Consider the following 23,506-nt stretch of genomic DNA (forward strand, 5'->3'; position numbering starts at 1 on the left):
TAAAATTTTATTTCGCCCGTATTTAAATAAATATTTATTTCAATAAAATTAAATATGTTTCACATGAATATATTTTTAGGCATCTTTTTTTCTCAGTGTATAATTATATATATTATTTTTAAAAAATGTTAATATTTCTTGAAAAAAATGATAATTTAATACATGTATATTCATACTTTTACTTTTTCCTTGATTTTATCCTTTATATTCTTTCGAATCAAATGTCGATTTCTGTTCCTGAAAGGCAGTTTCAAGCTTTTCATCTTTATGCATTTTTTTCATAGTACCGATCCTCCCCCATTCGATAACAGCATTCGATAACATATTACTTACCAGATAATAATACGTTCTATTACATACATATAAAGGAAATATCATCTGCGTATGAAAAACTATCGTAATAGCATCCATCGATGCGAGAGTCGCCTCGCGAGTAGACGGGGAGTTTAAATTTCGAAAAAGTATCTTGAACGCCGTTCCTCCTATCGTTGCGCATGTCGAAAAGTAAAGTCGGCGATTTAAAAAAATCCATGTTTATCGTTTCCATTTTGATTTCACAGGGAAGCAAAACGGCGCAACAAAGAAGCGATTTCTATTTTGTTGCTTTCCGGCCCCGAGAAAGATTCCTACAGGAAAATATGTTGTGTGGAAAGTAGAATATAGAATTTCGCCGAATTCACAAGAATCTACCCCTCGGGGCTCCAAGCAGTCCAAACAGGCCAGTAGGTACCACGGTGGTGGAAGAGCGGCGGAGCAACCAATTAGGAACCACGTTACATCCGCCTGGTCTCCGTGCCGCACGCGCTGATTGGTCGGTCGGCCGACCGTATACCATCGGTCACTTCGCTCCGTCCTAGCGGCCATCATAAACGCCACAACGAACGCGATCGCCGGAATGAGCGGTGCTTTCGTCGGTTTGAATGAACGCGGTCGCGAGTGTGTTAACGTCGACGTCGTTAGTGATTCAATTCTCGATTTCGTCTCAGCTGCAACAGTCGGCATTTACTTCAAGTTCTTCCAATCTCACTTTTTCCTTCCGTTTCCCGTGAATCGTGAATCGTGAGAAGCGTCGCGGCACGCACGCCGCACGTGCGTGACGTGATCGTACGGCTTACGAAGATGGAGGTCGTGCGGAAGGTGCACTACGACGCGTGCGACATGCAGAACGGCGAACTTACCTGGAGCTGCGGCGGCACCGGTGATGCCGACGACAACAGCCCCGAATGCGACATCCTCGACTCCTCGGTCGACGACTTCGACTCGCCGCCGCCACTGCAACCGCGCAAGCTGTTCGACGCGACGGACTGCAACGATGACGAGGGCCAGCCGATGAATAACAACAACAAAATTCCGATCTTCGTTACAGGTTAGAATCTTACATCATTAGAATCTTACATTGAGCTCACTCCGCTCCGCTGGACCTTTTCTACGTTTCGTCGCTTTTCTGCGACGTCACGTATTATCCGTATTTTATATTGTATTTCATTGTGTGTCGTTTCAAGTACAGAAAGTATAACACGGTGCAGCTATGGAGAACGGAACTTTACACTTATTCTCGGGATTCTCGAATATCTCGAATATTTTATTGCATCCGAATTCTTTGTACTTTTATCTTTCTCTTCCCAATGTCTATTTAACACCTGTTTTATGTGTGTTGTATGTCTGTTTGAAGTGCAGAGAGTGTAATATGGTGCAAATACGAAGAACAGTATTTTACATTTTCTTATATTAAAATTTCTTTTACTTTTTATCCTTCTCTGTCCAATGGCTATTTAACATCTGTTTTTAATATATCCTTCATCGCATGCCGTTTTACGTGTGAAAGTGTAACACGGTACAGCTACGAATAGCGGAACCTCAAACGTTTGTTCGTTTCATTATTTGAATTTTTGTCAACTTTCTCTCTCCACACGTTTAATTATGTATGTTTACTTAATTTAAAATGCAAAAAATACAACGTGATGCAGCTACAGAGATCCTTTCTCTTCGTGCTACGTCACAGCGTCCCTGCCCCCCGGGGCGAAAGGATCGGAAATGACCTCGTGTTTTTTCATTTACGAATTCAATTCATCCGGAAACGATTCCATCTGTGGAAAACGGTTTATGGAAACAGTTCATTTTAAAATGAGGAATGGCGAATTTTTGCTCATCGTGCTAATTAAAGAAATAATAATCAGGACGATTGCGAGTTCATTTCATGCTCTACGCCAGAGAAATTTTGTGAGAGCCCGTTGTATTAAAATTCAATCTTGTCGTTATAAAACACATGGATTTTAAACTAATATTAATAATTTAGGTAAATAAGAGCTAGAATACAGTTATTATTTGTGTCTAATTATACAAAATTTTTTTCCTTTAATTCATACAAACAAAAGATTAATGTTTCGGTTGTTATCTGCAACCATCTTCAGGATAATACATGGATTTTAAACTCTTTGTGTCGATTACCAGTAGATATAAATGTAAGAAGTAGTATCACGCTAGTTTTGTCAGAAAATTTCTGTTCGCACCTGACTCCAGATGACTCTGCATTTCTTTGTGTTATGTTCTTTATATTTCTGTACAGCTGTTACCTCCTGTCTTATAAATTTCTTTCTCTTTTCGTTTTAAGATTTCAAATACTCGTGTGATGTTGAGTCAAAATTGCATTGACGCATGATGCGAAATTATTGATATTGATACATTTGACAATTTTTTTGCATTGTGTATACTTTCTGTAAAATCTTCACTTTCCGAAATTACGATCGTAAATTATACAACATTCTGACTACGATCGGTTTTTTAGTTAAAAAATTATGATAACATCGGTGATTCTAGATTCTCTTTGTACTGATGATGTCATCATAATTGCATGCAATATCTAATTATTACATGCAATATTGTCCATATAAAACGCCTAAACTTATTGACAACACACACACACACACACACACACACACACACAATACACACACGTTTAAATAAAATTAATTCTACTTGCTAAAAAGTATTATATTCTCGTAAATAAAATTTTTAATTCGATTTTTTATTGATTTTTCATTTTGTCTAATGAGATAACATTTTATTAACTATATTTAAGTGCGTATACTATCTTATTTTCTTCGTCTTTTATTAGAATTTTTTTTATGATTTGTTGATTTATTAATTTAGAAAAAATTCGTTATTATCTTTATATTCTAATCTATTCCATGATTTTAATATCAAACAATATTTTTGAAGTTATTCTAAGAGAAAAAAATGTAATTTAAAATTATAATAAAAAGCTAATTTAGATCGGTTTTTAAATTATTATCTATGAATTTTATTACAAGCTTTTTATGTGGAATAAATGTTTATTTACAGGTACTCCAGCCATCAAGGCTCCCATTAGTCGTGAAAGTGTTTTTCACAAAAGTTCAATGGGGTGTAGTCCACCCTACAAACGTGTTAGGGCATTACGTTTATTCGATTCGCCTACTACCCCTAAAACTTTGATAGAGAAGAGCGTGTTACAAACTCCGATACCTCCAAGATGTTCTAGATTTTTTACTCTAGAAAAACCTAAACCTTCTAAGATAAGCCCCAGTTACCAGAATAAGTTCGAAAAACCTGCCGCGAATGTAAATCCATTCACACCTACTGGCATGTTAATAACAGCAAAGAAAAGAAGCAGATCTAAACGTAGTCTCAATGGGTACGTATTCAAACTGTATATCTTGTAACTATTATTTATTTTCTGTAAAATCTGTGACTAATTACAATAATAAAGTACAATTAAAATGCTTATCTTTACTATTCACAAATTAAAAAAAAGATATTTTTTTCATATTCGTGACTCTTGCGTGTGTTTGCGAAGATTAAATTGGAGATTTTATTTCTGATATGTTATTTAAATATTAAATTTTAATATTAAAAATGCTAAAATTGATTTGTTATTAAAGTTTTTTATTTGAGAAAGAAGATTTGCTTCAGATTCATAACTACATTACTTTTCTTTCTTTTACAACAGTAGTAATAGTAGTTCACCGGATATGCAAGTACCAAAGTTTGACCTCGTTGACTCCGAAGATTCCGACAACGAATATGAACACGTGACGAAACGTGTAGCACTGCAGGATTCGAATATATCGCGTTATCATAAGGAGTTCCACGAGCTCGGCTTGATCGGGATCGGTGAATTCGGCTCCGTGTACAAATGCATCAACCGGTTGGATGGATGTACATATGCCATCAAGAAGAGCATCAAACCCGTAGCTGGCAGCATTAATGAAAAGAACGCGTTGAATGAGGTGTACGCGCACGCTGTGCTCGGCAAACATCAGCATGTGGTCCGTTATTACTCCGCTTGGGCGGAAGACAATCATATGATCATCCAAAACGAATACTGCAACGGTGGTAGTCTCGCAGACACGATCCTCTTAATGCAAAAACAGAAGCAGTGCTTTAGCCAGGCTGAGATGCGCCAATTGCTATTGCATGTGGCTGAAGGACTGAGGTATATACACAGCATGCAGCTTGTGCACATGGACATCAAGCCCGGCAACATTTTCATCACCAAGGAAAAGAAATTGCGCGCCATCAACTATGACTCCGCAGATGACGGTTTTGACGATGAGGAAAACATCGACGAGGAAATCACATACAAAATTGGTGATCTCGGCCATGTCACATCTATCAACAATCCGCAGGTGGAAGAAGGCGATTGCAGATACCTTACAACAGAAATTCTGCAGGAAGATTTCAATCATCTACCGAAGGCCGATATTTTTGCCTTAGGATTAACCGTTTACGAGGCGGGTGGCGGTGGACTTCTACCGAAAAACGGGCCCATGTGGCATGACATTAGACAGGGGAAATTACCAGACTTGCCACACTGCAGTCGCGATTTGAATAACTTATTGAAGGTATGATCTTATTTCTGAAGTTTAATGACAATTTATTGTTTCTTTTTCTGGCGATCTATCGGACAAGCCTTGTATCACAAAGTCTCAACATAAGTTATTTTAATCTTTTTTACATTGCTGCTTTATGTTATTCACAGCTGATGATTCACCCTAACCCGGAAATGAGGCCATCAGCGATGTCTTTGATGCAACACCGAGTCTTATGTCCGATCGGAAAGAAGACCAAAGCGCAATTACGAAGAGAATTGAACGCTGAAAAACTCAAGAATGAAATCTTATCAAAACGACTCCATGACGCAGCAATGTGCCTGAAATCCATCGCACCGAACGTTGTAATCGAGGGTGGTAATAGCGATCGACAATTGCGACCGATAGCCAGCAGATTATCGTCATCTCGTGTTATAGGCAAAAAAGTTAATCGTAGTAATAGCACTACGAACTTTTGAATCAATTCGTTAAAATTTTGACACCGGTAAAATTTCGAAAGGTCGAACTTAAGGAAGCGATCGATTTCCTGAAGTCACCTTAACATGTGTGATACCGTATCTAGTTTTTTTTTAAGTACGATTGCCCAGTAAAATAAGAAACGTTTACACAATAGAATGCTGAATGAAATTACATACGATTGTAAATGAGCATTCTCCCCTATGATGATTTTCCTAATACGATTGATGTTTATTATATAGCTGTAAACAACGTATAATATCTTACAATTAGTATCCTTATTATACTATGATATGGTTGTGTATTTTTTTGAATTGTTATCGAAAACGAAATTTGTTAGTATACGAGTGTGTGTAGCAAGCAAATAAGTTTACGATTAATTTCTGGAATAACACTGAGGGAGCAAAGTTTGGTTTAATTTAAAGTATAATTTACATTCACACACAAATGTGACAAGATTAATATTAAAATGGAGTTGGTTAGTATAAAATTTTTTCTAAATTATGAAATGAAACTGCATTCTAGCAGGCTAATTTTATGTAGTAAGAGAGTTTTTGAGACCACTCAATGTTCTTTCATGTTTCAATGTTAGTAGAATCTCTTGCACTTCTCGATTCTTTCATTACATACTGGACTCTAAAACTTTTCTTATTTTGATAAAAGGTTTTGATTTAAAACGATTTATTATATCTCGGTATGCAGTGCATGCGGAGTGTAATAAGTAAAAATCGCATGTAAGCGAAATGAAATAACTATTGCGACTTTTACAATTTTTGCATGTTCAATATTTATATGTTATAAAATCTAAAAGTTACTTCACTTTTCAGGAATTATAAGTTTATAAATTATTTTTTTAACGTTTAAACGTTTTTTCTTTTTACTTTATATAAATGAACTTTTTTTGTAAAAATGACAATGCACGATTGAACAAGTATGTTCTGATGGCATTAATAACAACGAAAATTGTTCTTATATCCTCTTAACCTGCTTTCGCTTGCCGATTGTAACGTTTACCTTACAATCACACCAATGCATGGACAATTTTGTATCCTAGGAAACCAAGTTTTACCTGTACAAAAATAATAAGTACATCCATACACTGTTTATCTTTTATTGTCTTTTTACTTCAAGTCAGTTTTGCCAAAAAGTAATAGGAACATCACTATCTATACATTCTATACCTTTAAGATGTATAATTTAAGTCTTAGCTATAGCGCGAAATCTCAGGATAACGAATATATTTTTCTACTGTAATATAACGTTTTATATGATGCGCTATTCATTACTAAGCTGATTACCAAGTGCCTTTTATTATCGTAAAACTAAACTGTCGTAAAACTAAAAATTTTTATGTAACAATATGCAGATTACTGACTGCATATATAAATTTCAAAAACAATATTTTTATATTAATGATTCGTGATTCATGATTTTCTGTTACAACAAAGTTAACTAAGTATTAAGGCTAATGTAACATTCATTTACATTATGTCTTTACGACTCATGAGAAATTAACGTTTCTTATATTATTTCTATTAGCGTCTTTCTTCTAACAATACGCAATATAATTTTGCAATTTCAAAAATGATTTTATCAAATGATTTTGTCTGTAGCTAATATTTATCTGGAAATTAGTATTATTTTTCTTAAAAATTAACAAAACGACATTCGCACCATGACACTCGATTTAAATGAGTAAAATAAGAAACAGACTTTAATATCTTTTAAATGTTAATTTTTTCGTAATAATTAGCATTTATTTAATAGCATTGGACAAATTAAAGAAATGCAAATTAATGCGCACATTATATATCAAGGATTATTCTAAATATAAGTAACATATGTAAAAATCAAATTTGATAACTAAAAATTGTTTAGTGTCATTCAATTAATTTGTTGCTGTTGGATTAACTTGTTTTGTTTTCTTTTTCTTAAAAATGAACAGGTACGCTTTTTTATATGCAATCTATTTTATATAAAATCATTTTATTTATAATTAAAATAATGTAAAATTAAACACGCGAATATTTAAATACGATTACACATATGAAATTTTAAACTTTTTTTTTAATACAGAATTATAGTTATCTTCAATATTCTTCGAAATTTGCATTGAACTGATGTCATTGACTTCAAAATAATTCTTGATATTGTGTACGCATTCTTTTAATTTGTTTATTAAAATACTATTAAATAAGTGCTATAATTATTACCAAACTTTTTTTTAACGATATAAGAACGATATAAAATTTGAAATTTATTTTTTCAATTTTGGATTAAATCTCTTTGAAAGTATCACAAACTGAGTTTCCTTCAAAAGTAACGACACGAAATTGTTAATATGGATATGACAGTTTCCAATCATGAATGACAAATTAGTTCCTAGGTTTTTTATTACATTCTGTTAATGTTTTCTTCGCATATTAGATCTGTTCGCGCTGCTTGTACTTTTTGTACGCAGCATCTTTGCTTTCTCTTTCTTCAAGGTTGAATATGCGTTATTTCCATTTAAATGCAGAAATTTTTGAAGATATCAAGCAGCGTGAACAGACCTATCGAAAATTTTATTTCAATGCCGAGAAGAACTCGGTGCAAAAACCAATCAATTATATTTTTTAGCGAAAATTTTTGAGTGGACTTAACGATTCAAACATTCCGTACAAAAAAGCGGACAACTTCGAACTAAGTTTATCCATCTTTACATATTTTAACAGTTTTCATAAAATATTTCGCACATACTTGTACAATCGTTTTTTGTTAATATTGTAGTAAGTTTAAAAAAAAATGGCCTTAAATGGTTTTTGCATCGAGTTTTTCAATTGCTACGAATATAAACATTCATATGCTGCTCAGGTAATATGTTAGTGTTCATTTTGCAGGATTTTACAATTTCCCAAAGATTGACGTTAATAGTTAATATACGCGTTGACTTCAGTAAATGTTTCTTCCAAACAAAACCTCAAAGTCAACTTCGTTACTTTATTAAATTTTAAAGCATGCTCTGATCTAATTCGAATCTATGATTAACAAGGGAAGTTTGTAAAATGCTATTGTGTGATTATTTTCTGAGTAATTGAAATGTGCAACTATATGTATAAAGTGAACCATTGCATTTTTTAAGAATGGGGTCGTAAAGAGAAATCATACAGCTATCAAGAATATGTCATTGTTAAACTTAATACAAATTTTTAAATTTGCTGTATGATTGTATCTATAACATCAAATTGTTTTATATATTGTATTATTTTCTTACATTTTTTTTTACAGGAATTATTCATGTAATAAACGTTCATTATATTTTATTAATGTGCTGTATAAAACGATAGAAATTAACAATATAATGATGCAAAATATGCAATTAATTGATTAATTTATAAATGAATTGAACGAATAAATGTAATTGATTTATTAGCTTAATATTAATCGATCAATTAATTAAATTAATGGACAATTTAAGGTAATATAAGCAAAATTTTTTTTTCATTAATATTTGTGTTCTTTATATCGAGATTTGTATCGTTTTATATAACAGAATGAGACATTCTAATACACTTTTATTATACAAACATTATTTTTTACATCCGAGGGCGTTATATTCGAAAAAGATAAAGAATATGCATGAATATTTTTCTAAACGGAAAAGAGAAAGAGCGAAGTTGCGAAATACACTAGCATAATGAACTAAACTTAAACTTTATAGCTTGCTTAAGTAAATTTACGCTTAAACACAAATTGTTTCTATTATTATTATTATAAATGATTAACTAATTATTATATACTTTCTGTTCTTACAGTCTCCATCATGTAATTACGAAGAATGTTATGTTGCGCAAGATCTAACTCGATAGTTTCAACGAGCGCTGGTAAACATGTGTGTGCAAATCAGCGAATTTAGTTCGTAGGAGTCTCTGTAAAAATTAACAATATCTCGAAGTACGTGTTACCTAATTTCGTAATGAGCGTAATGCATCACGTATTGTGATTCGATTGGAAAATTATTGTTAATGTTGTATGATTTGCATTTTTCCTTCATCATTGAATTTACTCCTACTGACATTTTGTGAGATAACATTTCAAAATCAATAAAGAAGAGAGCAAGAAAAATGTATTACTAAACATTCTTATAAGAATTCCAAACTGAAAACCGAACTTAGACAATATCCGCCGTTTTGATAATAAAATGTGATTTAAAGCCTGTGTCTACGATGCTAAAAATCTATCCGAGATCTCGGTTGGAGAAAGAATTGATTACATACAGAGTTGGTAAGTAACGCGTTTTCGTTACAATTATTTTTTTCAAAAACGAAATTCCTTATAAATATTAAAATCAATCAATGAGATAATAAATATGCAGAATTTAAACTCACAATTGACAATGTAAACACAAAAGTAAATGAGAAAAGAAAAATGATGTGATACTCATTCAAATCATCGATAAGATGGTAGTGTCTGGTATCAATTCTCATTGGCTCCGTTTAATAAAAAAAAAAAAAATCAGTTGGTGCTTAGTAATTCTTTAATATGATTGGTTCTTGCCTTTATTAGTTTTTTGCTGAATCTAAATGTAGGAACCAATTGTATTAAAGAATCACTAAGTGTTAAAATCCCAGACACAATGCGAAAATCAGAAACACACTGGAATGTACAATTTCTGATAGATTGAAATCATGTTATTTTTATCGTTATTCCTTTACATTGTGTTCGAGACTTAACTGATTAGTTTTCTCTACTAAACGCAGCTATTGGCTAATTAGAAATATGTATGCGCAATAGCATACCTGAGTGTCTTTCATGATGGAAGGGCTAACATATGTGTGCTCAGTTTGCAAGCGTTTTTCTCTAAGGTTATATCTACACAACTTGCACAGCCGCATAACACATGAGGCATAAGAAATTTAACCAATCAGAGTTCTTTATTTCATAGAAAAGAAGGAAACGAAGGACTTTGATTGGTATATTTTCTTATGTATAACGCATAACACATAAGACATATGAATTGCTATTCTGAAAAATGACGCGTATTTATCAAATTACGTTTGTATTTACATAATAATTAAAATATGACAAACAGGCAAAGTAATTTATTACTGAATGCAGCCCAACAAACGAGTGAATGGAATTTTTTTCTATCTGAATGCGTATTTTAAATAGCGAATACTTTTTTTGGATTCAGATGGATTCAATTAGATTCAATTGGATGCAATTAGATTGAAAAATTGCATTTTCTATTCAAAATTTTGAATTGAACAGTATTCACAATGTGTACAGAAAAAGTTGATATTATTTTTAGATTGAAAAGCATAGAGATATGCTCTATGCAATTCCTATAAATGAATAAAAATGCATTCAGGATTGAAATTCATTTTAACATTCGTGAATTAATATTTCTAAAAATCTGAATCCATTTCAATTCATTTCAATCCATTCTCATTTGCTGGGTACGTCATCAGAATTTAATCTTGATATCGACAAAGTACTATTAAGGCTCCTGAGTATGAAAGGGATAATATGGGCTGTTTTCCAGCTAGGACACGAGAGAGGCTCTGTACAATAAAAAGAATAGAAAACAGAGAAGAATTTCAACTATCAGGAATTATATATTTCACAATACATGATTTCTGATAGGTTGAAATTTTTATTCTCTGTTCTCTGTTCCCTTTATTGTGCGGAGCCCTTTACACTGTGTAAAGTACTCGTTGGAATGCAGTTTAGTTTCATAGTGTAACACCAGAATGTATTGCAATTCTTTCATTCTTATTCTTATAATTATGGGCAGGTTTTTTAATTCATCAATTGATCAATCGCATTATGCATAAATGCAGCTTTTACGGAACAAAATTACATTTACGCACAGTGCGATTGATCAATCGATAAATTCAAAAATTCGCCTTATATTTAGCGTATCAAAAACAGATTTACGATTTTTATTTAGACTTAAGTTATAAGTTTTTCAGAATTGGCGATTTTTGAAGATTTTAAAATTTTAAAGCACTGCTAATTTTAACTTAATTTAAAAAAAATTAACTTACTCAACTCTTCAAATTAATAAACTAAAAATATATTTTTTGGTTGCAAATAATTACATCGGAAACCTTTGTTGAGGTTTCTTTTCTCAAAACGTTATTGGCTATAGAATTATAATAGGAAAGACACCGGGCACGGTATTACGTCTACGTCACTGATATCAACTGGTATCCAAGCTGATCCGAGCATTCCGGGTTTCGGAAAGAGGGAAATTTTTCATCGGTTTCATTCTGCCTGATTCTGTCTTGAAGATGAAGGTCGTGGCTCGATTATGTTGTTCGGTTCTATTAATGCAAATGGAGGTGTTCCAAAATTAAACGAGAAACAATAATAATAATTCTTCGCGAACCGTGTCGTCGGCTAATAGATAACCTCTTCAGTGTCGTAAATAATTCTGCATGTTATGTCTGCGAAAGTTATTTTTACGATAAATTCACAAATTCTTTCTTAGATCCACAAATATATAGCTCGCAATATTTTCATTATATTTTAGTCGATTATATAGATATTGTATGTACATACAATAGCGTGTAACAATGCATGTAATGGCTCCGCATAATAGTTATTAAATAAATAACCAATTTCCATTTATAAAAAGGCATTTCTTTATTCGATCGGCACCATTTCAATTCCTATACGTATGTTATTACAGGAACTAGTCCTATGCAACACAAGTTAATTCTTTTTTACGTTTGTTCATCGCTTTCAGATACTTGCGCAAATAAGCTTTTAAGCACAATGAGACGATAGAAGTGCAGCAATAGACGATTGCATAGAAAAGTGTGTGTTACCAAAGTCGGCGCTTATGCTTCCGATTATTTATAATTGGACACGTTTTTACAGGATCCGTTTACACTGATCAATACTATGCTCTTTTGATTTTCTTAGCTGCAAGATTTGAACAATCAGATATAAGAAAATATAAAAATTTATATATTAAAATAATTTCGCGCAAATTATCCCCTTTACATTTTAATTGTAATTAGTAGTAATCAATAGGATGCATTTGCAGCAAGTTTTTCTTACGATTTTTCACGTTTATGCATCTTGTTTTTAAGAATATCATTTTTATTATTTTGTTCGATAAGATTGATCAATTAACTTGAATTATTTGAGAACGACGTTTGTACGATTAGAATATAACTGCCACAAATGGATTTATGCTATGTCTTATTTAAAGTTGAAGAGTTAATTTGATTTCTTTTATGCTCTTTTCACTACTTCTTGTTGACAGTTTTCGTAGAGAAAATTTAGCTTTCACGCATGCTTTTTTAGGTAAGATTATTAATGATAACTATCTTATAAATGCATTTTATATTCATAAATAATTTCTGTAAGATGTTGATATAAAGAATACAATGTATTTTTCTTTTAGGTACGTTCAAAATAAATAAAAAAAATGAGTGTAAATATCAATCTACAGCCAAGAAAGAAAACTAATCTTTTATATCGATATGGATATGTTTTATTAATGCTCGCATGCATGATACTTGCAACTATTCAACCACATATTGGCGCAACGAATGGTGAAGAGTTTTCAATGCTTCAGTAAAGAAAAAAGAAATATATACTCACAAAAAGAAATCTTGCAATATCTTTATACTATCAATTAGGATAATAATGCATGGATGTTCTAACATTGTTTTTTGTTGCAGGTATAATCAACGGTAACTTTATCATTCGCTATTTCGCTGTGCCTTCGATATACTTAGAAGCCGGATTATTATGCGATCCCAAGTCTCTTTACTCAACATTGAAGGACGGCTATCTTCTGACATTTGTGATGGTTTTCGTGTATATTTTGATGCCCTTTCTAGCACGGATCGGGACGTATCTATTAATGACCTATGCGAAAGTTAATATATGGCTACTCAAAGGAATGGAGGTGATTAAAAATATTTGTAATTAATTAATTCTCATTGACATACAATAGATTAAATAAATGTATATCTATGCAAAAAATCTGTATACATTATGTATTTATAGAAATTAAAACATGATTATTAATGTATCTTTCATTGTTAACACTTGTATCTTTCAGGTTCTTTACTGCATGCCACCGCCATTCAGTACGGGACTTGCTTTGTGCCGTTTGGCACAAGCTGATTTGCCTACGAGCGTAATTACTACGTTGGTATCGCACTTTGGAGGATTATTCTTATCTCCTATTTTACTGTATCTAATGGTAATACTTTTTGGAATGGAAATATTCTTACTTGAACGTATTATATATTCAATACTGCTTATCTTTACAATTTACATTTATTTAATGTAAATTTATATATATATATATATATATATATATATATATATATATATATATAAATGGAGAGTTTACTTTTTTAAATATCTATTCTGAAAGATTATAAGATATGTCAAGAATAATTTTTTTTAACAGTTGGGAACATCTACTCCACCATTAGTTGGAATTAACATTAGAGAAATTGTATACAGCACACTTTTTCCCTTGGGGATGGGTATCATCTTACGGATGTTCATACTGAAAAATAAATATTTCAACGTTAATACAAGTTGGTTTTCCCAAATCTTATTGCTGGCAATAGCATATCACTGGTTTTGCGATGCTGTTCTGGCAGATGCTTCATCGTTGCAAGCGGTGGATATACTATTCTGTGTACTTATTGGTAAGTTATTGAATTTGTTAATTTAATTTCTCTTAATTACTTCTCGACTTGGATTCAATACTAAATGTATCTTTTCAAGCGTGCCTAGCTCAGATCCTTCTTAGCAGTTTATGCTGGATCTTGTGCTCCCAATGGTTACCGCGAAATGTTTTGTTGGCTGCATTATTTACCAGCACTCACAAATCCGTTAGTCTCGGCGGTTGGATCTTACGTGGGGCATACCACGGCTCAGCTCACGGGCCAGCAGTGAATTTACCATTGAGAATATTACCTGTTGCACAATTGTTATTAGGTAGTTTGTTAGCCAGCTGGTTGGCTCCATAAAAAAAAATGGAATTAGTAAAATCATGGATAAATTTTAGAAAAAATTTAATGAGATTGAATTATTAAAAGTTAATTATAAATAAAACAAATGAAATATTGAAAAATACATAAATTTAATACATATATCAAGATCGTCAACATTTTCATATTTCATTATTCTAAATTTCTTAAGGACTTTAATTAGACAAACTTTACGCAGAGAATCATTTTTGTGTTATCAAATAGTATTCGTTCGTTAATTAAATTATCTAAAATGAATATTTTAAAATGAGCAATTTTCATAAATAATATTTATATTATTTATGATCGTTACATATTGTATAATTCGATACTTACCTTGAAACTGGATGGAATGGTTTGTAAGAATCATATATTACTGTTTTAATCTGGATTGAAAGAATTTATGTAAATAATGCGCGAAATATTTCATATATATATATATATATATATATATATATATATGTATGTATGTATGTATGTATATAGATATATATCTCATTGCATTTTTTCAGTAATCTAATTCACTGACATCTTTTAAAAACAATAAAGATGATACATTGTACTGCTCATTATTACAAGAATCGTTTTAAATAGATATAATAGATAAAAGTCAACAGCCAATCGAGCGAGATGTTATGACTTGTGATTGAATCTCATACAATATAGATAGCTATTTGTATTGTATAAATTACAAATATAGTTTCCTCATCCTCGAATGAAAAAGTTCTTAATATTCTCGAAATTACAAGCTCCTACTTATCCTAAATCCGTCTACCATGTACGAGCTTTTAAAACAACAAGAGTTAGGAAAATGATTCGAGTTCTACGTACAAAATAAGAGGACTTGTGTGAAACTCAGAATGACAGGTGTTCCTTTTTTTTTCTTCCCATACAAAACATAGCGATTTTATTCTACAAATAAATTTTGGTTAGTTATTCCTGTTCGAAAATTTGTATGTTGATTCTCTTTTTCTTTCTTTTCCTTTTCTCTATTTGTGATGCGCCACTTAATGTGGTACATCGTACCGTCATTGGTGCGCATGTGTATTTTATATTCAATAATATTAACAAATAGTGTAACACTCATGATAACGCTGATGAGCATGATGTAATTCGATTTCTTCGTGAAAATGGCAATGAATGCATCAAATGGCGGTGCAGCAATGTAGGCGTAAGTACCAGGTCGCGTACGATGATCGGCCCGGATGATCACGCAGTCGTTACATTTGACACCAAGCTCCTGTCATAAACGGCGCTGACGCTGATGCCGATGCTGCTATCGTCGCCAGCTGCGTGATTCGCCATCCTCGTCTTCTTCTTCCTCGTTTTCCTCTAAGAGTAATGCCTCCGTGCCCTGAAGAAATCATTAAAGCCTTTAAAAAACTAATAGAAAATGTAGAGATGTTCTGATGACAGAACATCTACATTAATAAAATATTTATTATCGAAGAGTTTCATTAGCCTATATCCCCCCAATTGCCTTCTCGGCTGGTGCTTAGAAATTTTTCCCTTTGTTTTACCAAGAATGATTTATTTATTAAATTGGCCAATTAGCGATGTGCGCAAGATATGCGCAAACGGAACTCTCCCATTTATTACATAAAGGACACATTAAAATTATGAACACAGCATGTCATATCACAGCTGCGTTTATAATATAAAATAAAAATTTTTCTTGTTAAATATTTTCTTGTCTATTTTCGAAATCTAAACAAAAGCCACAGAAATCATTTTAATTAATAAAAAAATCTAACAATTTTTAATTTCCAATATGCTAGCAGAGTAATTTTTAAATTTGTTTTATAACTATTTGTATATTCTATTTATTATTATTCTGATTAAAATTGAATTTTATATTAAAATTTAAAATTATATATATTTTAAAATTATATTATATATATATATATATATATATATATATATATAAAATTATATTTATTATGAGTCTCTAAAACTTACTTCTAAATCAATATCTTCGTCTGCGATAGGTGCGGTTTGTTCGGAACGCGATGAGAGCTGTATAGATGCGCTCGAGTTAGTACCAGCTCCTCCACGATGTAAATGATGGCCGGATACCCAAGTTATTGATAACAGTCTGTCTTGAAATGTACGTCCTTTCACAAGAGCCACTTCAGCCTCCTTTCTCGATTTGAAATTAATCACAATCGAGGGAGTCGCATCATCAACTATTTGATTCACTATTTCACCAAATTGCTGAAGTACAAAAAAATTGGCAACATATTAATTGCATATCATATGTTTAAAACATAATTAAAGGAATATGTAAAGCCTTATACATAATTATAACAACAATATCAGTTATTAGAAAAAAAAAGATTGATTTATGCTTTTAATAATGAAGAAGAAATTTTTACGAAAAATAATTAAAACTATTTCAGGAATTGGAAATATAGCATAATACATATAACAACTTTTTGTGTATCTTTCAATTATTTTTGAGCGATAAAAAAATAATTGTGGATCCGTCTCGTTTCATGCTGTGCACATGATATATCATTTTTGACATGGTTCTCATTCTGATTTTTCACATGATTCTCATTCTTCATTGAATTAAATTAGGATAAAATAATATCGTAAAAGGAACTTTATGTAGAACACTTTATGTAGAAATATTATAAATATCATAAATTCATAAATCTTACTTGAAAATGCGCTAAGACTTCTGCCTTCTCTTCAGTTTCATAACCAGAGACTAGAAGACTTGTTGGCCGATGATCCACTGAAACATGGGCAAAACTTCCTCTGCCGCGACCCCTGAAGGATATCGTATGCGTACCGCGTGCTACTCGACTAACTTTTGCACCTCTACCCACGCCAGGATTCGTGTTCAAACCCAACGCGGCTGCTTGGGCTCGGAGTTCGTTCAATCTCTTCTGCAACTCACCAGCGTCTTGACCTTCTTGTTGTGCAGTCATTAAATCTAATTCAGCGTCCAATATTTCCTTCTGTGCTTGCTCTCTAGACTTGACCTGCGACTTATTACCGCCAATCTGACCATTTGCAGCCAAATCCTTGCGCAAATTGTCGACCGACTGTTGCATAGTCTTTATCGTTGGCATGATCGATTCCTTTTGCTCCGGATTCTTTTCGGCCTTGTCAATCAAGGCACGCAATTCAATCAAATGTTTATCTAGTAATTCTTGTTTCCTTTTGCGTAAATCAGCGGTCAGCTTTATTGCCTCCTTACGTTTCTCCTCCTGCTTCTTCTTTAGTGTTTCCTTCACCGCTAATATCTCCTGTGTTTTCTTTATCGCAAGAACTTTGTCCTCTCGAGTAGGAATAACAGCAGCTTTAGGTGAAGTTGGAACTAAGGCTTGCGTGACTTGTTCCTCAGTCGAACGACGCGTGGGAACATACTCGTTATCTTCAGTTTTTGTCGATAATGTTACCGCAGCGCCTAGCCTTTCTTTAACAGAGGGACGGCATCCTAGATACAATAAAATTTCTCATTATTAAGTCGCTTAATAAGTTAATGTATACCTATAATTTATTGTGAATAATAAAAAGTGTGTTATCTTACCCGGTGGCACATTTTCGATAGCTCCACCAGCCGCATTATTATTGACATTATTATGCCAAAATACTTTAATAAATCTATTATTTAACACAGCCTCTGCGCTTCTGTAAGCAGACTTTGCTTCGGCTGGCAACTGGAAAGTAACCAAGGCTGCCTCAGGATCGCCACCAAAATTAACTTGGATATTTACAATTTTACCAAATTTGGAAAAATGATTATTCAATTGAGTTATATTGTTTAAGCTTCGTGGAACCTTTTTCAGTTCGAGAGAGCAATTGGCCGGGTTATGCACCACTCTCTGTTTCGGTCCTAGACGATTAAAGTCGAACGTTTGTTTGCGTTTCAATGGATTGCTTTGGGTATGGGTTATTTCTGATGAGTTTGTGTGGGGAATAACTGGCACACTGATCAATTCTCTTTGTCCTCTGCCATAAATCCCAGGCGCAGATTGCGGATGTCTACCCCATGGCATTCGTGGTTCCATGCTAGGTGCGTCCGGATTATATTCTGCAAAAACATCTACCATATTTAATTCATTACATTTTAGAATATATGAAATACCGAGCTTAAACTGTATAATGATACAATATGTAATAAGAAATAAATACAATAATAAGACATGTAAGAGTCTAAACTACAAATATTTTTTATATGTTAAAAAATAAAATCATTATATTCTAATCAATTATAATTAAATTACGATATTACATGTTTCGGCCTTTCAATTAGGCAATTTGATTAAGGCTATTCTTTTGCCTTTATTTTATGATAATTTAATGAAATTTATAATTTTATTAGAATATCAAAGAATACTTTTCAATTGGTCTTTCAACCTTTTGACGAACAATTTCTGTTCCTTTGTGCAATGTTTAACTGGTCTCACGACATACATTTATAATGTATTCTATATCTTTTAACATTATTTGATTAACATTTTTGCATTTAGTATATATATATATATATATATATATATATATATATATATATATATATATGTATGTGAAGAAAGTCTAATTGAAAAGCCGAAACATGTAATATCGTAATTTAATTGATTAGACTATAATGATTTTATTTTTTAACATATAAAAAGTATTTATATTTTAAACTCTTACATGCCTTATTATTGTATTTATTTCTTATTAATATCAAGAGTCCTTTATTATTATTATTAACAATATATAATTATAATACAACTTCATAGTTGGCCCTTTTTTTATAATTTGTCAATTTTAGTTTAAGCCGAAGTTACAATTTTATGTGTGTATTAATACGCAGTTTGCGTATTTATTACACTGTTGAAATATCTGAATAAAACAAATTAAATATACTGTAATATGAATGGAGCTGCATATTTTTTTTTACAGTAAATATGTACCGAATAGGCCATGTTAAGTAATATGGCAATATATATCTTATATATATGTAAATGTAACGTAAGCTAAAAATTTTTTTTAGCTTACGTTACATATACTATGAATTTTCAATATTGGCACCGTATATATATCTAAATACGATCATAATAGCACCTATTAAAATACTTTGTTTTATTTTTAGTTTTTATCTAAAATAACAATTACATGTAATAATAGTTTTGTGTGTTTTTATCGATCAGACTTATGTTTTTAAGCGACGTCGCTATGCCGTCAGCGAATCGCAAAGAGTTAATAATTTACATACAAATAAAAGACTTGTGTGAGCTTTCGTGATTTCGCAGAGGCGTGTTTTTACGTATTAGAATTATTTTTGCCATTAATATTACTATATTTTATTTTATTTTAATTTAACAGTTTATAATTTGACTAATATTTTTAATTGTTTAAAAATGGTTAATTTTATAATTTTCATTCTTTTAATATTATATGTGTGTGTGTGTGTGTGTGTGTGTGTGTGTGTGTGTGTGTGTGTGTGTGTGTGTGTGTGTGTGCAGTTAAAAATATAGTTTTTTTCTAAAAAAAATTGCTTTATTACGATATTACATTAAATTACGTAAGACGATTATAAGATTTACAACATGTAGAAATACATACCCATATTAGAATGATGATTTCTTAAGTGAGATGGTGGTAAACTGGCAAGAGGAAGATGTGGCGGTGGTGGGTTACCATTAGGACCCTGTGGTGGTTCTGGTACCGTAGCTACTGGAACTGTCCCTGGAGCTTGAGCACTATGAGGCCCGAAACTCAAAACACGACTAAGCGCCACATCTTCTAACACAACTGGATCTGTTCCGTGATCATAAGGACAAAGATCTCCTCTCATACAATAGCCCTTTTCTAAAATAAACATAAAAATAAATAAATAACAAATAATATTTAAATATCATTTAACAAAAATATTCTTTATAATTTTGAGAATCATTCTATTTTTACGATCAGCCTAACCCTTTAAAGAAATGGCAATTTTTTCACAATAGCTACCTCCTAAATTGTTAAGAGATACATACCATCAAAATCTCTGCAACGTCTTTTTGCTTGTTGTTGAAAAGAACCTGCCTGATTATTTGGAATACTACCCGCAACAGCCACAACACTTTGTATCGATTGACTAGTCGTAGACAGCCTCATGTCCACATCTCCGTGATTACTATCTTGAGTTGGTGTACCACCACCAGGACTTCCTTCTATTCGTTCCGTTCTATCTACCTCTATCCTTTCGAAGCGATCGATCTTCTTCCGCTCAATTGATCTTGAACGCGATCGGGATCGGAGCGGCGTCGGAGATCTATTTCTGAATCTTGCTCGATGATCGCGACTATCTGGACCGTCGCGTATTCTAGGTCGTATCGGAGATGTACTGCGACTCCTAGTACGTCTAAAAGATAAAACTATATAATAAAATATTCAAAGATTGTTTAAAAATTCTAGAAAAGAGACTCAATAAATATCAAAAAAAGCCTTTTGTGATAAAGTTTCAACAAAAAAAAATTTTATTAAATCCTGTTAGACATTTCAAAATACAAATACGTGATCGTACCGGCGATCATGTCGTCTGGTACTGATCGGTGGAGATTCGTTTCGCCATGGGCGACTTCTATCTCTTTCTCTATCACGTCGAATGTGTTCTCTACTTCTAGATCTACGTCTGTCCCTTTCCCATGATCGTGATCGTGATCGTGTTCTCGATCTCATTCTCCCACTCCTATATTTTACATAGTATAATAATATAATTGAAATTCCAATATTATTAAGTACTAAATATATTAGTAAATGTATTTAGTAATTAATTTACTGAAATTCTTGTATTCTTGTATTTTTGAACTCTCCTATTTCATATAAACTATAAGCATGGATGAGCATTAACTTTATAAATATTGACTATAAATCGAAATCATACAGATAATTCTTTACCTCTAAAGAAAGAAAGGAAAGATTACCTGCTTCGAGATCGTTTTTCCTTTTCTTTATCCTTATCTGAATCAGATTTTCTAGTCTCGCGTTTACTAATTACTGCAGGAGCCGATCCATTAATTTGAAGTGGGGCAGGGGGATTTGTAATAATAGGTACTAGTGGAATTGTTGCATCTATTATTTTCTCTGTTGACGATGATACAACTGCTGGAGCTGATGGATTTACGCCAGGTGGTGTCCCACCACCATCTGGATCACTCTTAGGTGGTGGAAACACATAATCCTGAGTCTCCAACGTCTTGAAGAGCAACTCCACAAAGTTTTTGGTTTCTAAAAATTGCAGTGTTTTTCACATCAGGAAGGTGATAGATAATCAAATTTTCAATTTCTTTAGAATATTTTGTATAAGCGCACCTTTTTGCAGAAATACATCCAACTGTTCAACCATGTCACCGCGGAGTTCCTCCAAAGTTTTGTCTTTCTTGACCAACGCATAGACATATTTGGCCAAAGCAGCAGGATCTGCATCGCATCTAGCAAAAGAAAATCAATTATTTAATCATAGACATTCACTCGACAGACACAACAATGTAAAAAAATACATAAATAAAACAAAAATATAAATGTTTCAGTTTAAGTGAAATTATCATGTATTATTTTACAGCTTATACATGAAACAAACTAAGAAAAAACATATATAATTCATATCTACTTTAATTTAAGAATTTTGTATATACTGAATAAGATTTTACTGTACATGACAATAAATTGCTTTACATTAATAGCAACTAAATCACCTGCTATCTTTTTAAATATCTTTACATTTTACTTTTTCTTTACTTTTTTAATTCCATAAATCATAATTCTATAATTCACAATTTGTAACAAAAATTATAAATGGTATAAAGCTTTTTTCAGCTTAAAATTTTTTTCTAAATGAAATGTTAGAAATCTCTAAATTATAAGATGAATAAGAAACATTTTGTATGTCGTATATCAATTGTTATTTTCAACACAAACAGGTCATTCAACATATGTACTTTGTAAGACTTAATGAAAGCAAAGCTTGCATTAATTAGTTTTTTCCCTTTTTATAGAGATAAAAATAAACTTCTTTAAATAATTATGTGATAAAAGTTATATAAATAAAATAAATCAATATGATCAAGTGGAAAATTATGACATAATGTTTATTCATAAAGTCTGCTTACTGAAAATAACTATACACTAAAATATACAAAACATACAGTATCTATTGGTATTCAATGAAATAATTTCCTAATCACCCTAATCATTGCAAAATATGACTAGGATAGTCATCATAAGCAAAAATATCAAAATTTTTATCTACTTGATCCAACACAAATGCATAATGTTGCTGTATACTACTTGTAACATATTAAACGAAGAACCAACAAATAATAGCGTAATACGGTCCCAGAATTTAATATTCGCATCTAATTGATAAATCAGTTAAGAAGAGAGATGGTTAAATATTGACTACATTTGGTAGAACAAAGCCGAGTAATGCTGATGCAGACGAAGACAGGTGCAAGGGTGTTCGGGGAATGGGGAGGAAGAAACACAGAAGTGGCAATTGCCAATGCATCTCTCCCGTGTAAATATATCCCATGCCACACGGAGTGTGCAGCACAGCATAGCATTAACCACATGTACGGCCATTTACGACACCGAGCGCGTACACACACGCACGGAGTGGTGCACTCTCTTCAGGGGGGTACAAGACTGGCCTACTTACAACGGCTCCAGCACGGCGGTAAGCCAAGCCTTGAACACGTCCGGATTGTCGATTATCATTCTCGGTGAGTTCCGTGTCACGGTTTAGCATAGAAGGCCTCACGGACACACGTCAATCACACGGGGTATCACAAGAGAGCGTGAAACCAGTACCCTCCTAAATGAAGACAGTCGCCATTCTGAAATCGGTCGCTATTGCATTGGCAAGGAGCAATTGCGCGTATCTAGATGGCGCGCCAGTCTGAGAAAATGCCACGGGAACTTGGGAACAGCTGCTGCCGCCGCCGCGTTTAATACTCGTATTCATAGTCAGGCCTTATATTTAAGGTTTCTTTAAATTTATCTTTAGATACTCTACGAATTATTTCATTGGCTGCTGAGCATAAAACCTTGCATCCAAGGTGCGAGAAAACGAGGACTCGCTTCGAATCACGGTTTCTTATTGGTTGAAATCTGTTATTCCTATTACCAAGAGATCGATTCTGTATCTTCAAACAAGGTGAAAATTACAAAAATGAGCAAATTTACTAAGTGTTGACCAAT

At 32.5% G+C, this 23,506-nt stretch overlaps 3 protein-coding genes across 6 annotated transcripts; 2 read left to right on the forward strand and 1 right to left on the reverse strand.

Annotated features, from left to right (window-relative positions):
• Window positions 1–646: 646 nt before the first annotated feature.
• Window positions 647–9,431, forward strand: LOC105148308 (wee1-like protein kinase 2). The gene is made up of 4 exons (XM_011059962.2): window positions 647–1,366; window positions 3,343–3,673; window positions 3,989–4,883; window positions 5,021–9,431. Exons 1-4 carry the CDS (start codon window positions 1,120–1,122, stop codon window positions 5,327–5,329), a joined length of 1,782 nt encoding a protein of 593 aa, XP_011058264.1. The 5' UTR covers window positions 647–1,119; the 3' UTR covers window positions 5,330–9,431.
• Window positions 9,432–11,521: 2,090 nt separating this feature from the next.
• LOC105148306 (sodium/bile acid cotransporter 7-B) lies at window positions 11,522–15,043 on the forward strand. 3 transcript variants are annotated; one of them, XM_011059961.2, is made up of 6 exons: window positions 11,522–12,626; window positions 12,727–12,877; window positions 13,007–13,236; window positions 13,393–13,536; window positions 13,750–13,996; window positions 14,076–15,043. In XM_011059961.2, exons 2-6 carry the CDS (start codon window positions 12,751–12,753, stop codon window positions 14,318–14,320), a joined length of 993 nt encoding a protein of 330 aa, XP_011058263.2. In that variant the 5' UTR covers window positions 11,522–12,626; window positions 12,727–12,750; the 3' UTR covers window positions 14,321–15,043. The 3 variants fall into 3 exon arrangements, with proteins under 3 accessions (XP_011058263.2, XP_087269002.1, XP_087269003.1); XM_087412876.1 differs by having other exon boundaries at window positions 11,522–12,131; XM_087412877.1 differs by having other exon boundaries at window positions 11,522–11,989; window positions 12,061–12,877.
• Window positions 15,044–15,270: 227 nt separating this feature from the next.
• swm (Zinc finger protein swm) lies at window positions 15,271–23,190 on the reverse strand. Of its 2 annotated transcripts, none has more exons than XM_011059958.2 (10): window positions 22,965–23,190; window positions 21,620–21,738; window positions 21,232–21,535; window positions 20,832–20,996; window positions 20,302–20,669; window positions 19,886–20,131; window positions 17,862–18,365; window positions 16,984–17,768; window positions 16,280–16,534; window positions 15,271–15,674 (listed from the first exon to the last, which is right to left on the reverse strand). In XM_011059958.2, exons 1-10 carry the CDS (start codon window positions 23,021–23,023, stop codon window positions 15,597–15,599), a joined length of 2,883 nt encoding a protein of 960 aa, XP_011058260.1. In that variant the 5' UTR covers window positions 23,024–23,190; the 3' UTR covers window positions 15,271–15,596. The 2 variants fall into 2 exon arrangements, with proteins under 2 accessions (XP_011058260.1, XP_011058259.1); XM_011059957.2 differs by having other exon boundaries at window positions 17,862–18,377.
• Window positions 23,191–23,506: the final 316 nt, after the last annotated feature.

The sequence above is a fragment of the Acromyrmex echinatior genome, chromosome 13 (assembly GCF_024713525.1).
Source record: "Acromyrmex echinatior isolate Ae372 chromosome 13, ASM2471352v2, whole genome shotgun sequence".
Classification (NCBI taxonomy): domain Eukaryota; kingdom Metazoa; phylum Arthropoda; class Insecta; order Hymenoptera; family Formicidae; genus Acromyrmex; species Acromyrmex echinatior.

Excerpts from the sequence above, each read along its gene's own strand:
- swm (XM_011059957.2), bottom strand. The coding sequence starts at position 23,023 with ATGATAATCGACAATCCGGACGTGTTCAAGGCTTGGCTTACCGCCGTG. Across the intron at positions 20,997-21,231 it reads GAAAAACGATCTCGAAGCAG|GAGTGGGAGAATGAGATCGA; the intron begins GTAATCTTTCCT and ends TGTAAAATATAG. Across the intron at positions 15,675-16,279 it reads ACGAAGATATTGATTTAGAA|GGCACGGAGGCATTACTCTT; the intron begins GTAAGTTTTAGA and ends TGATTTCTTCAG.
- LOC105148306 (XM_011059961.2), top strand. The coding sequence starts at position 12,751 with ATGAGTGTAAATATCAATCTACAGCCAAGAAAGAAAACTAATCTTTTA. Across the intron at positions 12,878-13,006 it reads ACATATTGGCGCAACGAATG|GTATAATCAACGGTAACTTT; the intron begins GTGAAGAGTTTT and ends TTTTTGTTGCAG. Across the intron at positions 13,537-13,749 it reads CTATTTTACTGTATCTAATG|TTGGGAACATCTACTCCACC; the intron begins GTAATACTTTTT and ends TTTTTTTAACAG.
- LOC105148308 (XM_011059962.2), top strand. The coding sequence starts at position 1,120 with ATGGAGGTCGTGCGGAAGGTGCACTACGACGCGTGCGACATGCAGAAC. Across the intron at positions 3,674-3,988 it reads TCTAAACGTAGTCTCAATGG|TAGTAATAGTAGTTCACCGG; the intron begins GTACGTATTCAA and ends CTTTTACAACAG. Across the intron at positions 4,884-5,020 it reads ATTTGAATAACTTATTGAAG|CTGATGATTCACCCTAACCC; the intron begins GTATGATCTTAT and ends TGTTATTCACAG.